At 43.4% G+C, this 19,720-nt stretch overlaps 3 protein-coding genes across 3 annotated transcripts; 2 read left to right on the forward strand and 1 right to left on the reverse strand.

The window, feature by feature from the left end:
• Nucleotides 1-3,092: 3,092 nt before the first annotated feature.
• LOC4338575 (exocyst complex component EXO70B2) lies at nt 3,093-4,932 on the forward strand. The gene has a single exon (XM_015782583.3). The coding sequence runs from the start codon at nt 3,163-3,165 to the stop codon at nt 4,723-4,725; it is 1,563 nt and encodes a 520-aa protein (XP_015638069.1). The 5' UTR covers nt 3,093-3,162; the 3' UTR covers nt 4,726-4,932.
• A 3,678-nt stretch (nt 4,933-8,610) lies between these two features.
• Nucleotides 8,611-10,778, reverse strand: LOC4338576 (exocyst complex component EXO70B2). Its single transcript, XM_015782455.3, has one exon. The coding sequence runs from the start codon at nt 10,620-10,622 to the stop codon at nt 8,943-8,945; it is 1,680 nt and encodes a 559-aa protein (XP_015637941.1). The 5' UTR covers nt 10,623-10,778; the 3' UTR covers nt 8,611-8,942.
• A 6,556-nt stretch (nt 10,779-17,334) lies between these two features.
• LOC4338577 (exocyst complex component EXO70B2) lies at nt 17,335-19,247 on the forward strand. Its single transcript, XM_015782906.2, has one exon. The coding sequence runs from the start codon at nt 18,193-18,195 to the stop codon at nt 18,880-18,882; it is 690 nt and encodes a 229-aa protein (XP_015638392.1). The 5' UTR covers nt 17,335-18,192; the 3' UTR covers nt 18,883-19,247.
• The last annotated feature ends 473 nt before the right edge of the window (nt 19,248-19,720 follow it).

The following is a 19,720-nucleotide window of genomic DNA, read 5'->3' on the forward strand; positions in this document are numbered from 1 at the left end:
AAATCATTTTTCAATTTAAATTATTCATTAAATGCAATTCCATTTATTAAAAATACTTCCTTAGCTCAAATAAATCCCAGAAAAATCTAGGAATTATAGAATTAAGCAAAGTATTTAATGAAATTTTATCTGGCCCCATTTTACATTGGAATTTATTAATTAAAATTAGATCTTCTCTTCTAGGCTTTTAAAATAAATTCTAATAATTCCAATTAAACAACAATTTATATATTTTTGGATTTTTAGGGTGTGACAATAGACCTCAGAAAAAAATTTATTTTAAAAATTTTCTTTTTCTTCTTCGTACTGATTCGTATGGAATTAGCCTGACTCGGCGCACGATGCCAATGTTATTAGTGTCGTGGTCAAATATGAAGACGGTCATTGGCACCATCCCCTCCATCCCCAGGTGGAAGCTATGGCACTGATGTGAGAGGGAGAACGTCAATATCATTGGTGTCGATGATTTATTTGTAAAAAAATAAAAATTATCTATTTATAATTAAAAAGTATATACAAATAGGTCATCAGCGTCAATGCTGAGGATCTATTTGTAAATATTATTTTATTGCAAATAGGACCATTTTTGTTACAAATAGATCTTTTTTATATAAAAAAGTGCGATTTGGTTATCCTTTACATTAGTGACTTAGCTTTCACCTAGAAGTGGAGGGCGCTGTCTTATTGGACTACGACACCAATGATATTGGTGCAGTGAATGTTATGAAAATAGATGCATAATGGAGACACGAATTTTACGTGGAAAAACCTTACGAGAAAAAACCATGGGTGGCGATCGGCAATGATCACTATTGAGCAGTTGATTTTAAACGTAGGGGAATAACAATGAGAACCCACCCCTTCCCATACAACTTACAAGAGTATATATAGGAGATAAAAGAAAGTCACATAATAAGAAAAGACATAGAGTCCTATTAGGAAACTAATTCGAATACATTGTAGGCCTAAAATTTGTATCACATACCGTATTTAACAATCTGCACCTTGAGACGAATTTCCTCTTGTAACATAAAAATCATCAATCACCAGAATACCTCATGTAGGTAAAATCACCGTGCACCAAATAATCTGTAGGACTATAATGCAACACGAACCAAACTTGAGCAAAGCTCAAACTTAGTAGCATGAATTAGCTTTGTCATCATATCAGATAGGTTATCATGATTACTTATCTTGCATAACTTGACATCACCTTCAGCAATCACACCTCGAATAAAGTGATATCTCACATTAATGTGCTTTGTTCTCTCATGAAATATCTGATCCTTAGTAAGGCATATATCACCCATCAAAATAGTACCACCTTGCACAACTTCATAGTTGGCAAACCAATCCCTATTCGAGCACATGTGATAGGTGCAAGCAGTATCAAAAATCCATTGGTCACTACTTTATGCACAACCAGCATAAGCAATAAGCAATTCTGCATTAGACTTCTCATTAATAACAACCGCGGCTTTACCTTCCACTTCTTTATTACTTTTTGGTATGTACTTTCCGGTTCTTTTGTCCTTGTTCTGTAGCTTCCAACACTCAGAGATATTATGTCCATATCTCTTGTAGTATTTGCATGACTTATACATGCATTTAGACTTTGATCTCCCACGATAGCTACTTGAACTTTCATCTCTTGATTGGTTCTTTATGTTCTTCTCCTATTGCCTGCCCCGAACAACCAAACCTTCTGCTTGTGAACTTGAACTTTCAGAGGGTAACATCTTCCTTTCTTTTGAATTCAAAGCTTCATAAACTTCTTTCAAAGTTAGAGTATAACGACTATAAAGAATAGTATCTCTAAAATTTGCATATGAGCTAAGCAACGAACACAACAGAATAAGACCTAAATCCTCTTCATCATACTTTACCTCCATGGAGTCAAGGTCAACAACAATTAAGTGGAGAGATAATCCATCACATATTCATCATATTGCAACTTGTGCAAAAAAAAAAACTTTTGCTTTAGGTGCATCTTATTGGTCAAATCGTTTGTCATGCATATCTTCTAGCTTCAACCACAACCCAACGGTTGTCTTCTCCTTGAGCACCTCCAACAAAATATTGTTAGATAGATGAAGATGAATATGTGACATAGCCTTATGTCCATTTTCTTCTTATTGTCGGACTAATCCTGAGTCCTCTTGTTAAATCCAGATAACACATCATCGAGGTCTTGCTGTGCAAGAACGGTTCGCATCTTCACTTGCCATAGTGAGAATCTTGTGTTTCGGTCCAGGAGCGGTAGATCATATTTCAAACTCGCCATGGGAATTGATCCTGAATTTGCTACTAAGAAATTAATGTAAACCTAGCAAAACGTGAACCTCTGGTGCACTTGTCATGTGCACGTACTGTAGATCTGGAATCCTCATGTTAAGCAGGCTGTGTGTGCGTAGCAATTTCTAACCGTGAAAATTAATTCAGCCCTGCCTTTTCTCTTTCTCGATGCGCATGCTGCTGGATGGTTTTCCTTGCTGCTCTGCTTTTTCTCCTGCTACGCGTGATCATTCTTTTTTTTTTTTTTTGAGAAACGCGTGATGAGTCAACAGATGACTCCGGTTCGGCCTGCGACGAGAACTACGCGTAACGCCGCTGCAGCCGATGAGATGGATTTCTTCGAACGGAGAAACACGCCGGTAACCGGAATAGTAGATCAGATTTTCAATGGATATCACTTATTATGAAAATAGATGTATAACGGAGACACAAATTTTACGCGGAAAACATTTATAGAAAAAACTATGAGCGCCGACCGGCAATGATCACCGTTGAGGAATTGATTATAAACGTAGAGGAATAACAATGGAACGTCATCCCTCTCTGTTCGGCTTACAAGAGTATATGTAAAAAAAAAAGACATCTAGTAGAAAAAGATATGAAGTCCTATTTAAAAAACTAATACAAATATATTGTAGGCCTAAAATTCAGATCACATATTTAAGTGTGAAAATAATCATTTTAAAATAAGTTTTTAGGATCTATTTGTAGAATAATTATTTTAAAAGGATCAAAATATAAAAATCCAGCTTTGACCTCCCCTCATTAGTCAGTTCTCACCAAATCTGGTAAAGAACAGCATCACTCAGATCGGATCCACTGCCTAGAGCTAGCTTAGCACCTACTGCAGATATCGCGCAAGCGAGCATGGAGACACAGCTGCCGACCGTGATGGAGCTGGATAGCTCCGAGCCGGCCAATTTCACGCAGCCGTCACGGAGATACAGCTACCTGGAGAAGATCCGTAGCCTGTCCGTCGTCTCGGGCGAGGTCGCCGGGTGGTCGTCGTCGGCGTCGGCGTCGTCGTCTCGGTCGGCGAGATCCAGTTACTACAGCAGCAGCATGTCAAGCAACGCGTCGGGTGGCCCTCATAATCATCGGTACGCCCCTTACTCAAACTCGTCGCCGGGTGACATTGACCTCCACGGTGCTCAGGACATTGCGCGGCAGATGGTCCACGACGGGTTCATGGTGAACTTGATCAGAGAGTTCGACCGAGCGCCCGGGCCAGCGCTGGAGAGGTGGTTCTCCGAGCTCGACGTCGGCTGGTTACTCCGGTCGGCGGCGGCGGCGGATAAGGAGCAATCCGAGCTCGGCTTGGCTGATCTCGTGCGGCGGTGGACGCGAGGATATACCGTGATGGCCGAAGCACTCAGCGCCACGCAGACTAAGGTTGCAGGTGTACCCGCCATAATACTTCCGCAGGCCCAGCGGGACCATAACAATATTATGTGTGATCAAGAGCTGGAAGACGACCTCCGACTTCAATTCGCGCGGTTCGTTGAGGCGACAGTATCCAAGATGCTTGCCTTTGTTGATGCCCTCGCCGCTGAAAACACTCGGCTGTCAATAGACAACCTCTCGAGACTCGTGGGCCTGTGCAGCTGCATCTACAGCTGCTTCTACAAGTGCAATGTAGTAGTAATAACTGATTCAGAAGAAATAGTTGATTCAGAATTGCAATGCCTAGGCCGCAAAGTGGTTGGTGCTTTCATAATTACAACGACAACCTTGTGCAATGCGATAGAGAGTATGGCGATGGTCGCCGAAGCTGTTACCCCTGTCTTAATTGGTTGGGATTCCTGTGAAAATTTTAAGCAGAATGCAGAAATCCACGAAGCTACTAGGCTAATTGTTGACTATGTAAGATTGTTTTGGGGATACCAGAGCTTGCGGAGTAACATGCGGTATCTTAAATGGGTTCAAATTCCGATCACCATGATTCCACAAATGCTCATCAACTTTGAAGATCAGCTGGAGAAGATCTCAGAGTCATTCTCTGACCCTAGCCTGAGGTACCTGTTCCTGCTTAACAATTCCTACTTCGTAAGAGAAGAGTTTCTTGAGCCCAGCAATTACGTGTTCATCCTTCCGTCAGGCACAACGCTCAAATTTATGCAGTACCAAGAGAAGTACATGCTTGCCTCCTGGGAACCCGTTCTGTATTGCCTACACGAAAAGATGCCACTGTGGTTTCCTAAACACTCCTCGCAGCTGGCAAGATTCAAGTCAGAATTTCAGAAAACATTTAGACATCAGAAGCTATGGAAGGTCCCCAACCCAAGGCTCAGGCAGAAACTGCGAGAAGCCATCATTGATAAGGTCATTACTGGATACAAAAGGTACCTGGAGGACCATCCGGAGCTGGAGAAATGCAGCAGTGATCTACAGGACATGGAAGACATGGTCAACGAGCTATTTGAAGGATGAATAAGGATTGTTCCAGTTTTAGACTGACATGGCCATGCGTATGGAGTGTAAACTTTAAATCAGTTACGACGATAAGAGAGGGCGAGGCTAAGGTTAAATAAGTTCAACTGTATTTTGATATGTTCCCACCTCATTCTACTTTTTTCCTAGGAAATCCTCATTCTACCTTACTATGAATAAAATATATGGGCAGTTTATTTTTTTTTACGCCAGATCTGTTGACAGATAACAATACAGATCTTCTTCCTACATTATTTCCTCCACGGCTCCACCCTTTGATTCTTCACCATACCGCTAATAACTTGCTCAGGCCTCACAGCCTCCAACGGTTGGGGAGAGAGACACTACAGGGCAATTGCTATTTTCTCCTCTAATCCCCTCCATAATCACCAGTGGTTAGCGGCGGCAGCAGCAAATTGCATTGGTCGCCTTGCCTGTTCTCCCGTGGGTGCGGCAGTGTTGCAAAATCTGCAACAATTAGTTGTGCGCGTGTTGCTGGAGCGGCTGGTGATTTCCATGATCTGCTATATCTTGTTCGTCTCAACTCGCGTGTTTGCGTGGCCCGCGCGTGCTGCACGTACGTCCCTTGGCGTTACTGTGCTGCTTCTCTTAGGCCTCAAATTTGTTGAGCAGTAGATATACCATAGTGGTGTCGTATATATATATCCGTGGACAGGTGGCTAGGTGGCAGATAATTGTTTCTCTGGAACCGTGACTTTGTCATGCTTTGCTAGGCTTCTGTATAGTTGGGAGTGTCCTTATTTGTGACAAAAAAGGTCCCTCTCTATCTTGTGATATTATGTTTGAGACTTGCTAAGTGCTAGTACTGAATCAATTATTGTTAGTTGTTAGCTTTCTATTGTGGAGTAAATTGAGAGCCATAGCTTGAAAGGCATGTTCGGCATTAACATTATAAAATTATGAGTGAATTACACTTTAGACCATGTTTTATTGCTAAAGTTTCACTTTGAACCATCCTGTACACAATCTTTTTACTTTGGACTAGGTAACTTTACTTTTGTTGCATAATGGACGACCACCCTAACTCTTTTCGCTAGTGATGTCTAGCGTCTCTTTCAACAATAACTCTTTTCGCTAGTGATGCCTAGCGTCTCATTCGACAAAGGTATGGCATGTATATAGGTATGAAAATTTGCTGGCATGTCGTTAATAATTTGCTCGAAGTCATCGAAGAACTGAAGGCGTGGTTTAGGGTGGTCCATTGTGTAACAAAGGTAAAGTTACCTAGTCCAAAGTGAAAATACTGGACAAAGGGTAGTTCAAAGTGAAACTTTGGCAATAAAATATGGTCCAAAGTGAAATTAACTATAAAATTATTGTTGGTTCTTCTTGACTAACCACACGGAGACTTAATTAGTAGTGTAGGGCGAATCCACCCCATTTCCCACGCACGCACATTCATAACGAACGACGTTGTGACTGGAGGCACACTTTCCCTTCTGGGCTAGCCCCCGTGTAACTATCACCAGGCACCAGCGCTACATACAAAAGTAGAGAAGGCCCCGTGCATGGAGACATGGCGATATTTCGCACCGTATGTACCCTACTATCGAAAGAGATTTGCTCCGGTCCAATAAAAAGTAACTTGAGGTACCCACTACTACGGAAATCATCTTTCGTGGCGGTCATTTTGTATTTTTGCTGGTGGAATTTGGAGCCGCCACAAAGCAAAGGCCAGTGAAGATCTAAGATTTTCGCTGGCGGTTTTATTCCGCTTGCGAAAATCTATTTTCGCCAGCGGACAAACGATTTTTGCTGGCAGTTGAGGTCCACTAGCGAAAACCCATTTTCACTGGTGGTTGCCTAAAGAGAACTGCTAGTGAAAATCAACCTACCCCACCAAAAATCCCCAAGCCCAAATTCAAAATTCTCTGCCCGGCCAAATTCAAAACAGTCCATATCTGAAAATGGACATAAACATCATTCAAGCATCAATCCAAATCCAGAGCATCACAAATACATAATATTGGCATCAATTCAAACACAACACATTGGCATTATCAACAAAACAGATTAACAACACACAGATTAACCTAACATCCTTACAAACCAAAACACACAAGAGAACCCTAGCCGCTGAAGCCATCGGGGACGAGCCGCCGCCGCTGCCATCTGTTGGCTGCCTCCCCTCCAGCCAGATCTGGAAGAGGGGAGGGGAGGGGGGGAGGGGAGGGGAGGGCAGTGGTGCCACCGCTGCAGGCCTCCTCCAGAAGGGTCGCGCGTGGTCAAGGTCACTGAGCCCGGCAGGCAGCGTCGTTGTCATCGTCGTTGTTGCCGCGGTCGCGGTCGTCGTCGTCAGCTCCGCTGTCGCCCGCGCCGCGTGCTCCCCGCGCCGCCGCTGAGGCAGATCCGTCCTCCCCACCGCCGCCTTTGTTGCGCCGCCGGCGGCGGCCTCCTCCCCTCGGACAGATTTGGGAGAGGGGATGGGACGGCAGGGGCAGTGCAGGGAGCCGCCGGTCACCGCCGCCAGAGCCGCCGCCACCGTCGCCGGTGGGAAGGCCGGGAGGGAGGAGGAGAGTGAGGAGGAGAGAAGAGGAGTGGATAATGTGACTGGATATGGAGAGAAGAGGAGGGGATATGGAGAGAAGGAGAAGAGGATGAGGTAGGTGGGTGGTTTTAATGTGACCAGATATTTTTGGATCACTGAGCTGGGTTTTCTCTGGCGGTTTTGTTTATTAGCCGCCAGGAAAAATTCGACCGCTAACGAAGATTATCTATTTTTGCTGGCAGCGCACCTAAGTGACCGCCAGTAAAAATAGACATATTTTCGCTGGCGGCCGCGTTAGACAGGCCGCCAGTGAAAATTCATTTTCTCTGGCGGTCGGTGCCCCTCATCCACTCGTTACGACTTTGCGGTGGTTTTCACATTTTTCCGCCAGCGAAAATAATAGGCCAACGCCATGAAAAATCGTTTTTCTAGTAGTACCAGTACCTCACGGTACCAAATCATTTCTGATCGTTGGATCTAGCAATGCACATCCTGCCCAGCTAGATCCAAAGATCGGAAATGATTTGATACCGTGAGGTACCGGTACCTCGAGGTACTTTTTGTTGGACCGGAGCAAATCTCGGTACTTGTAAATTGCTTTTCGTTAAGCAATTTCTGTTCGAATGATTTTTTTTTGAAAAGTCATGGTTGTGGTCTGCAGACTTGTTGATCATATGGCGTATCCATGTAAATGGAGGAAGAAACCTTTAGAGGATATGGTAAACAAATAAGAAAATTTGCAGGTGAAGAAATGTTAAAGCCATAAAAAGGTAAGTTCGCTATCAATCTGTCATAATAATTCATTCAACTTTGCACTTTTCTGATTTCATATCTGATAAATTTCCTGAGACATCACTAACATGATAATATTCAATATTTATCTGTTTAAAATGGAAGAGACTGATAGACAAGGGCACAACAACATCTATAGTTCTAGACTCCAAACATAATATTTTTACAGTCCTTGAAGTAGGTATCAAGAGATACCAAATTTATAATAGAAAAGGTGGTATTTCATGGTAAAATTGTTCTATTATTTAGGATATGGAGAATGTTTTACTACATATACTCGTTGGTTTCAGATATTCCACATCCCCTACATGAGTCTTCTTGTTCTCTTGAGTTTGTGAGAGCTAGCTCTGCGTTGGTTTGGTTATGTACCCTACCCAAAGTTGATGGAGCCAAAACATTGGCATTGTTAAATTTGTTAGGATAGAGATGAAGAATATGTTTGATTTAGTGCTAAAATTGTGAATATATGGCATTGCCAATTTGCTATAATTTTTGCAGGGTGGCATTGTGATGGAGACCATACCAAAATTCTAGCACTACCAAGTTTTGGTAGGTTAGCAAACTGAACTAGATAAACATCACACTGAACATGAACTGCCTGTCTCTGTTCTCCCATATCTGTCGGAGCCCCTGAGGCCGAGCGGGACAAGCCATGAACAAGGAAAGGAGGATCTAATACAAGAGGAAGCACGCATTGCAATGTGCCAACAAATCTGGCACAGCAAGACTGAAGTACATATTATTCCTTGTCAAGGTAGAATGAAGATTTCCTTAAAAAAAATCAGAACACTAGAAAAAAGAGGCATCGAATGAACTTGTTTAACCTTAGCCCCTTGTCCTGTTAGCTGCTTCAAAATTTATCCTATACGCATGGCCAATTAGGCCATGTAATTCTAAAACAGGAATTAGTACTCCTTCATCCTTCAAATAGCTCGTTCACCATGTCTTCCATGGCCAGCAGATCGCTGCTACTTTTCTCTGGCTCCAGATGGCCCTCCAGGTACTTTCTGTATGCAGTGATGACCTTGTCACTAATGGCTTTTCGCAGCGAGTTCCTGTGCTCGGTGTTCGGGACTTTCCACAGCTTCTGATGCCTGCACGCTTTCTGAAATTCCGACTGGAATCTGGCCAGCAGCTGCGGGGAGTGTTTGGGGAAGAACTTTGGCATCTTATTGTATAGGTAAAGGAAAGACAGCACGGGCTCCCATGAGACATCGAGGTAACAATTCTGGTAGTGCCAATATCTGATCCCTTTGCTCGATGGGAAGCTGTAATCGGTGTTGGTGGCAAGAAACTGGTCCTGTATGAAGTAGGAGTTGTTAATCAAGAAGATGTACCTCAGGCTAGGGTCAGAGAATGACTCGGATTTCTTCTCGAGCTGGTCCAGGAAGGTGATGATCATTTGCTCAATCAGGCTTTGTACTATCTCCCAACAATTCTGGCTACTTTCACTCCTGTAACAACATAGGATGGACTCCAGCACTCTACGGTATCCCCAGAACAAACTTGCATAGTCCACGATTAACCGAGTAGCCCTGTGGATTCCTTCAGTCTGTGTGAATTTTTCCCAGGAATCCATGGCGCTCAAGACAGGAGTAACAGCTTCAGCATCCTTGGCCGTCTTCCGTATGGCTTCACCCAAGCTGTCCTGTGTGTTCGCCATGGCTTCACCGATCTTGTTGACTAGGCTTTGCATTTGTTCTGAATCAGGTAGCCGGAGATCGAGAGCCTCCTGTTTCAAGGCGGGCATGAGGATCTCTGACACGTCGGAGATGCAGGTGTGCACCTCCATGAGCCCAAAGAAGCTATCCGCGGTTGGAGTTGGGCAAGTCCCGGCCTTACCGGCGGCGGCGAGGGCGGCGGCGAAGGCGATCATCTTGGAGATGGTCGTGTCAGTGAACCGCACGAGGCAGAGGTCATCGCCGCCGCCGACGACGCCGCGTAGCAGCAGTTCATGATCGGAGGAAGAAGCTACCGCGGGCGCCGTGTGATGTGGCGGCTGGGAGATTGCGAATTCCACACCTCCAACGACGGCGACGGCGGCGGCGGCGGCGGCGGCGGCTGACCTCTCGTCGTGGAGGTGGCCCTGCGTGGCGCTCAGCGCATGGGCCATCACGGTGAGCGCTCGCGTCCACCGCCATACCAGCCGCTCGGCCTCCTCCTCCTCCTCCTCCTCCTGCTGCTGCTGATCAGTTGGCCGGAGCACCCAGCCGACGTCGAGCTCGGAGAACCACCTCTCCAGCACGGGTCCCGGCGCGCGGCCGAACGCTCCGATCAGGGCAAGCACGAAGCCGTCACGGACCATTTGGCTGGCGATATCGCGAGGGCCTGGGACTTGGAACCCTACCACTCTCAGGAAGGAGCCGCCGGAGGCAGCGCCGGTTTTGCAGCGACGACGGTGAGAGCCGGCGCCGGACTCGGTGCTGGAGACGGTGCTGCTGTAGTTACTGGATCTTGCCGAGCGAGACGACGACGACGACGACGATGACCCGACGACGGACATGCTCCGGATCTTCTCCAGGTAGCTGTAGCTCCATCTCCACGACGGCAGGGAGAGGCTGGCCTCGGTGGCATCCAACTCCGACAGCGCCGCCATTAATTCTAGCTCTACTGTTTTGTAGTGCACTGTATGTAGGTGTAGAGAATTTCGGATCGGGCGATTGAGAGGTCGACTTCAGAAGTTCAGAATTCAGATTGGAGTTCAGTATAGCTTAGCTTAATTTGCTGGCTTTCGATTTCCTGACACGCAACTAACCGCCTTAAGCGATAGAGACGAATATAAATGACGTCGTTGTTGATTGGCAACCGCAACAATAAAATTACGAAACAGACAAATGCATGCGTGCGACTTTCACAGGAAACGCTGCAAAGTTTGGCGGCGCCAAATCGACTCTGTGTGCTTGCTCAACACCTTTGTTTGCCAGGTGTTCGTCCATCATCTTAGTCTTGGTAGCTAATTGTTTTTATAAATATAATATTTTTTTCTTTTCCACCACTCTCGTTTCCAGTCTCTACCGAAATAATTAATTGTCTAATTGTAAACTCACAGTGGTTCTCTTTTCTTGAGTTGGTACATAATACTTACTTCAGGAAATTAATAGAATGTCATCTAGCTACTAACTGTGTTGTAATCCCTTGCCAAGAAAAAAAGAATGACTGTTGTGTAATCTGGAAGTCAAGGGTAGCAATGTTTAGTTGCCTAGCTACTTATGAGTTATGACTTGTGAATTGTTTACGTGGTGTTTTCTGTTTTGTGCAACTTCCGTTGTTTACATACGGTGTCGCTTTCTGTTTTGTTTTAAGAGATGTAGTATTTCTATCGACTACCTCCCTTTATCCCAAAATATAAGAACATAAGATCGGATTAGACAGAATTTAGATAGGTTTTCTGTCTAGATTCGTCTTATTAGGATATACTCCATCCATTTCATAATATAATGTACAACCACTTTTCTCAGATGTTCCATAATATAAGAGCAGGTACAATAGCAGGCTATAAGCCAGCTGCAAATATATTTTAAGGAGATAACTGAGGAGAGAGAAGGGTAGCGGGCTACAGATTTGTAGCCAGCTGTAGCACGAACTCCAAGACGCAGTGTGTGTATGACAGGTGGGACCAGATATTAATAGTGTAGTATATAACTATTGTATGAATGAGCTATTAGATTGGCTATAGATGAATTGGAGTATACTATTGAACTTGCTCTAAGACATGCATGCAAGCATGCAATTAATTATGACATCTTCTCTATTAGATAACATGAGAGTGTAGGATTTAAAAAAGTATAGAGAAGATGTCATAATTAATTAGAGAAGATGTCATAATTAATTGCATGCTTGCATACATCTCATGTTATCTAATAGAGTTTACCACTGTGCCTTATATTTTGGAATGGATGAAGTATATGTCTTGTCTGGTTTTAGTTTTAGATTCTTATATTTTGAGAATTGGGATGGATGTAGTACTCAGTTAGAAGTAACTTTAACTTGCATACATTTCATTGTTTCATTAATCAACTTCAGTTAGAACTAGTTTTTTTTTGTGAAAAAAAATATTCATGGTTGACTTGTTATATTACGGAGTATAATCCATTTAATAGGAAAATCGAGGCCACTAGGTTGACGACGATCGAGGTGGTTCTTGGTGATAGATCAGCGGGCATCGGCTGACCATGAGAGGTCACCGGTGATCAATTTGCAGATCGGTTTCTTTCAAGCATCTCCTGCAAGGCCTTGAATCGGTCCTTAGGGTCCCTTCCAGCACCCTAATGATTGGGCGATAAGAGTTAAGGTTTGGGAGAGTAGGGTACTTACGGTGCGAGATATCGCCATGTCCATGCACGGGGCCTTCTCTCCTTTTGTATGTTACCCTGGTGCCTGATGGTAGTTACTCGGGGGCTAGCCCAAAAGGAAAAAAGTGTGCCTCCAATCACAACGTCGTTCGTTATGAATGTGCGTGCGTGGGAAATTGGGTGGATTCGCCCTACACCACTAATTAAGTCTCCATGGCTAGCCATGATCAACCAACAATAATTTAACATGGCAATGCCGAACATGCATGTAAAGCTATGGCTCGCAATTTACTCCACAATAGCAAGCTAACAACTAACAATAATTAATTCAGGACTAGCATTTAGCAAGTCTCAAACATAATATCACAGTTCAACAGTGTGCTAGTAGGTGTTCGCAAGCTACCAGTGACGGCCATAGTATCGTTTACCTTCATAAAGTGCAACGAGCTTTTCACACTACACTAGATAAGGTCACATGTGACGGGCCCAACCCTCACCTTTGACGGGTTTAGGCTTGGTCAGTGATCAGTGGTCACTGGTGACTCCAGTCGCCTTTGACGGGTGGCCGGCCGTCACCTCTGACGGACAAATAACTAGAGGACCGTCAGAGGTGTTGGTCTCTGCTAGCCTAGGGCCAGTTAGGACCCATCACAGGTGACCCATCTCTGATGGGCATGTAAAGAAAGGCCGTCAGAGGTGATGGTCTTTGGTAGATAGAAGCCGTCACAGGTGATCCACCTGTGACGGGCCCGAAAGTAAAGGCCCGTCACAGGTGGGTCACCTCTGACGGGCCGCGATTTGCGTATCCGTCACGGGCATGGTTACCTTTGACGCATTTTGTTTCCGACATGTCACTAATGAGTTAATTCCAGAAAAAAAATGCTAAATATTGGCTAGCCTCAGGATTTGCTAGCCATGCCCTCTGAAAAACAGAAACATCACAGATACATGCCAGTCATCACCCAATATCACATATTCCCCAACATCACAGATCCATCTCAAAACTGACATCATTCACATATGCAGTTCAAATGCCACAATTTTGCACAGCAAATTCATACCCCATGAAAGCCACAATTTCGAAATTCATACCCCATGAAAGCCACAATTTCGGTCGTTGCTCATAGAACCGCATACTTACCAAACTTTCTTGTATCCTGTTCCTTGTGAACCTCCACGACCTGCTATTGTAAAAAATGGAGAAAACAATTGAATAGTACAACGTAAATCGTAGTTGATCAAATTTGATGACAATTTAGCAAACTACCATAAATATTGCACATATAAAAGTAAATTACATTGCATTCCATACCACAGAATCATAGAAACAACTTTTTTTACATCACAAGAAATTAGATAATTGTATTGTTCATGACTTAACATCTACCCCGTTCAATCATCTAACTGGCATGAAAACGTCCTTTCTTGTTCATTATTTCGGCAAGAATGAAGGCGCACACTTCGCCTTTGATAGCGCCGGGGGGGGGGGGTTGATGGGTGAAATCTTCAAGCCAACTCTACCTTTATGTTCAATAAATCAAAGGTTAGCATGTTTAGAAGATTAATGTTGGTATTGAAATGAGCTTATTTGCCATTAGCAACAATCTCAGAGTCGAAATCTTTCACCTCTTAGAAGTGTTGACATGTTGTGGCACACGTGGAAACCACACTGGTCTCCGATCTGTTGTGTGCATGCGAACTTGGTGTCATGATAAAGTTTGTCCTTGCCCTCCTTATGCCTACCAGCCTTTTCCACATATGGGCCCCAAGCCATATTTAAGGCCTTGGTGATTGCAGTGAAATTATAATCTTTTGCCTTATTTGAGTTAAGATAGGAGACCCTACTCCATTTAGGGTCTCCGTCATCGGCGCCTTACGGAGCTCCGCCACCGTCCTTAGCATCGCACGGAGCTTAGCCAACGTCGTCGACGCCGCGGAGCTCAGCTGCGTCCGTGTGTCCACCGTCATCGAAGACGCACGGAGCTTGCTGCTGCCGTCGTCGATGCCGCGCGAAGTTCCTACGCGCGTCCGTGTGGCCGCCTCTGCCTTCTCCATCGCCGCATGCACACCATCGTCGATGCTGCCATCGATCGCCTGCGTCTGCCTCCGTTGATGAAAGAGTAGAGAGAGAAGAAGAAAAGGATAAGGATGCGGTTTGCTGGAAATGAGATAAGCGTGTGGGAGACCGATATTTCCTTCCCGCATCGGTCGCCCGATAATAAGCATTTTCGTATGGATTAGGTTGTGAATTGGGCAATGCTCACTAGGAAAATAAGGATATAATTCAAGTAGTCCTTATCGGATCCAAATCGAACTCTATATCTCTCTTTTTCTTATCTAGGACTTCTTTCTTATCTACTCATCACTTTATCCATATGTACGAGGGTTATTTTTGTATAGGACTTAGTATATGATGATCCCATCGAGCTAAGAATACATGTATAGGGTATCCCATATCTAGAACACTGATGTAAAGATCATGCAAATATGTTGGATCATCTACAATTTATTACCCCCTCCAAAACACAGGGACTTTTAGGTTGTTTAGGAAATATAAGGTTACATTTCTTTTAGTCGCTTCAGTTGTTAATTTAAAAATTTTGAATTGCTTAGATTCCATTTGCAAGCATGTGATTGGCTTCGGAATTATTGAAATGATTAGAACCGTGGGAATCAATGCAAGAATCCTTATAGCAAGTTTAATAGTATAGCCAACTATTAGCTTTAAATTATCTATAGTCAATTTAATAGCCAATTCATTCAATAGTTATCTATAAACATATACTACACTATTAATACTTGGTCCCACCTGTCATACACATATTACATCTTGGAGTCTGTGTTGTAGCTGGCTATAAATCTATAGCCCGCTGCTCTTATCTCTCCTCTTTTATCTACTTGAAATGTATTTATAGCTGGCTTATAGTCTGTTATTGTACGTGCTCTTATATTGTGAGACAGAATTTGAATTATAGAGATCCTTATATTTTAAAACGATCCTCATTATTGTGATACAAAATTTGAGGTATAGAAATCCTTATATTCTAAAATGAGGGGGAGTATATTTTAAGGCCCAATTAATATACAAGTATGTCAAAACATCATCTCCCACATCCTTTTCATAATATTTTAAAATATATCCATCCACCATCCATTTCCTCTAAAATATTTAATATATATTTATTCATATATTTCGTAACAAAGCACGAGACATTATTGGTATTTCTAGTTTTAAAACGCGATTACGGCCCTGTTTGAGGGAGTTTAAGATTTTGAGAAGCAGTTGGTTGGGGTAGCCAGCTTCTGAGAATCTGAAAAAGCTGGATTTTCCGGCTTCTAACTTCTAGTTCATTTTCTTGATTCCATAACTACAATTTTTCATAATTCGGACTAAAAGTTAGACTGTCTAGGGAATTCCTGATTCGGAAAGAAGCTGCTGTAGCTACAAGCTTCCCAAATACGGAGTATGTCCTATATGTTAAACGTGCATGGCACCCGGCACGCGTACTAGCTAGTGGATAAATTAAATATGGAGTAACTTTAAAAGAGTGGGTTGGAGATAGAAAGAGAGATTTTTTAGGGATCACTTGGAGACAGTGTCCCTTGGAGATAGTGAACAGTCATCTCTATCACATTTTACGCGGTTATAATTAGTTAATCGCACTCTTAGAGCAAGTAAATATAATATAGAGTAAGTTCAAAAGAGTGGGTTGGAGATATAAAAGAGTGAATTTATTTTAGGGATCCATGGAGTCAGTGAGTCCCTCTTAGACAGAACGGTCGTCGGTCAAGTCTATCACTTTTTACGCGGTTATAATTTAGTTAATCGCTCTCTTAGAGATAGTACTGAAAGCAAAAGCAAGTACTGAAGTACTTGCCCTAAATACCTTGTAGAGTAATACTCCCTCCATCCTAAAATATAAAAATATTGATTAGATATGACATATCCTAATACTATGAATCTAGACATGATAGTATTAGAATATGTCACATCCAACCAAAATCCGTTATATTTAGGGACAGAGTGAATATGCTGATATGGAAAAAAAAGGAGAAATTGGAGCCACCTCTCATGTAAGGATAACTTAAACTAGAAAAAAATACACGTACGTTGCAACGGGTGAATTGTTATATGGTTTAGTTAAGATGAAATTCACTGTGCGAGTTTGCTTAGATATATATAATTTTAGAAAATCATAAGCTGCAGTTAGGAGTTCGATTGCCTCAAGTTAGCATGCGAGTTTTTTTAAACAGATTTCTCATATGATTCCGTCTGTATTACCAACAAAAAGTGAACGATTTTAAAAACCGACTCAAATACGGATATGTATTTCCAAAAGCAAACGGAATTAAAAACCGACTCATACACGGATGACGTACCAAAATACCGGCAAAAACATTTTTAATTTTTATAATAGTAGATATATGAGTATTAAAGTTATTGAGTTTTATGTGTTAGAGGTAACTTAAGGTTACCCTTAATTTATAGGGGGTGACAAGAATAAAGTTAGAGATGGTAGCCGTCTCAAATACTCTCTCCGTTTCTAAATATTTGACGTCGTTGATTTTTTTAAACATATTTAGCTATTTGTCTTATTCAAAAACTTTTGTGAATATTATTTAAAAATTTTAGTAGTAGTATATTTAACAATGAATCAAATGGTAGAAAAATAATTAATAATTAATTAAATTTTTTAAATAAGACGAACGGTCAAACAAGTTTAAAAAAGTCCAGCGTAGGGACGGAGGGAGTATAAGGGTCTGTTTGGGGAGCTTTAGATTATAAGAAGCAGTTGTTTGATAGCCAGCTTCTGAGAATCTGAAAAAGCTCTGAAACCCAGCTTCTCTAGCTTCTGGCTTCTTAGTTAAAGCTGTGGATTGTTTGGGACAGCTTCTAGCAGAAGCAGCTTTTGAGAAAAACTGCAGCTGGAATAACATCCCCCAAACTTTCTCACCACTGCGGCTCTAAACCTCTCCTATCTATATATCCGTGCTCGATCTGAGAACTCCAGTAGTCGATCCACTGCTAACCCCTACCGAGTTAACACTTAACACCTAGTCATATCGCAGATCGAGCTTAGCTAGAATGGCGCGAATGCTTGAGACCGTGTCGGAGATGGAGAACACCGAGGCGGCCGATGGAGATGGAGCTACAGCTACCTGGAGAAGATCCGGTGCATGTCCACGGGTGGCGGGTCGTCGTCTCGCTCAGTGAGATCCAGTAACTACAGCAGCGCGTCAAGCACCGCGTCCAGTGCGCGTCCTAGGTACGTCCCCTGCTACGATGATGCTGATTTCGTGACCTACTCCTTCCAGAGGGCAGTAGGACTTGGAGCCCCCGGACCTGCTCGAGATATTCGTGGGCAGCTTGGTGAGTGAGTTCAGCCGGGCATCCGGATCCGGCCCTGCGCTGGACAGGTGGTTCTCAGAACTGGACGTCAGCTGTGTACTCCGCAATGATCAGGAGGAGGAGGAGGCGACCGGGAGCCTGGTGGGGAGGTGGGCGCGAGCTCTCACTGTGATGGCGCGCGCGCTGATCGCCACGCTCCAGGACCAGGAGGACAACCTCACCGGCCGACTCTGCCAACTCGGGCGGCTTATGGAGGCGAGTTTCTCCAAGATCCAACTTGCACAGTTCGCGCAGGCGACTTTCTCCAAGATGCTTGCCTTTGCCAACGCCCTCGCTGATAAGCCTTGGACGCGGCCAACGGACAAGTTCTCGGGGCTCATGCAACTCCGCATCTGCATCAACGACGTCTCAGATATCCTCGTCCCGCTGTACAATGAGGTTTTCTTACTAGCTGATTATTCAAAAGAAATAATTGAAAGCATAGTAAAGGAGATCGATGATGTTTTCTGGGTAGAGCCATATTGATGATGACGACGGACGCCTTGAGCCCCCCGAGTGGACCATTTCCGGACAATGCAGAAATCCACAAGGCTACTCTGTTAGCTGTCAACTATGCAATATTGTTTTGGGGATACCATAGCGTGCTGGAGGCCATCCTACTTGATAATGGCGATTTGTTTGGTAATTGCAGTTGGTATTCTGAGAAGCTAGTAGTAGAAAGATTGATTGTGCAAATTATAACCAACTTGCAGGATGAGCTCGAGAAGAAATCCAAGTTGTTCTCTGACCATAGCCTGAGATATCTGTTCTTGCTTAACAATTCCTACGTCGTACAATATCAGTTTCTTGTACCCAGCGACTACAGCCCTCCATCGGAAATAAAGTTCCACTATGAGCAGTACCAAAAAGAGTATATGCGTGCCTCCTGGGAACCTGTTCTGTCTTGCCTACACGATAAGATGCCACCGTGCTTCCCTAAGCTCTCATCGCATTCGGAGCTGTCAAGATTCGAGTTGGAATTTGAGAAAACATGCAGTCATCAGAAGCTGTGGAAGGTCCCGCTTCCGAATCTTAGGCAGAGCCTGCGAGAAACCATCATTAATAAGATCATTACTAGATACAAAAAGTACATGGAGGACCATCCAGAGCAGGAGAAATGCGGCAGAGATCCACTGGACATGGAAGGCATGGTGAATGATCTATTTGAAGGATGAAGGGGTTGCTACAGTTTCAGAATGACAGGCCCGCACAAATAGAGTATAAGTTTTAAAGCAGCTACGAAGAGGAGGCCAAGGTTAAATAGGTGTTCTTGATGTCCTTTTTACTTTTACCGTATTTTGATGTCGGGTGCAATTGTGTTCTTATCCCTTGTTTCTTAACTCCAGCGGTGATTTTACCCCTACCATTTTAACTTTGTGATTTTATCATCATTTTTAGTTGAAGCTTGTGCCTGCGCCCATTCCATTAAGAGGACTTAAAGTTGTAAAAGTTCATGTCAAAAGGGGCAAACTTCATGTTAAGCTTGTACTCGCCCTCCTTTTTTTTAACTGAATATGTGAAAATTCATTCAAAACACAAAGTCATGTTAAAATAGCGGCAAAATCACAAAGTCCTTAGCAAAGTAGGGGCAAATATGCAAGTGCACAGATGTCTTTGACACCATTAAATCCTTTTAATGGATGAGAGAAAACACAAGCTTCCGTTGAAAAGAAATGAGGGCAAAAAAACCATTGGAGTTCAAAAAAAAAAAAGGAGGGTAAGAATTGTGATGGCTACTCTGATGTTCCCCCGTTCGACCCTTAGGTAATCCTCATTTTACCTTACTGCCAATAAAAAGCACCGGACAGTTTCTGTGTGCCCAGATCTGTTGACGGGGGGAAGTATCCGGTGCAATCACCTAATTCGGTGCAATAATGCAACTTTCATCCTACACTGTTGGATCGAGAAATGGACGTTCGAGATTCGTCCACGTCACTATGAGTTAAAATTTAACTTCCAGTAAATTTTAACTCATGAGTGAATCTGCGAGTTAAATTTTAACTCATGGTGACG

This window comes from Oryza sativa, chromosome 5 (genome assembly GCF_034140825.1).
Source record: "Oryza sativa Japonica Group chromosome 5, ASM3414082v1".
NCBI lineage: Eukaryota > Viridiplantae > Streptophyta > Magnoliopsida > Poales > Poaceae > Oryza > Oryza sativa.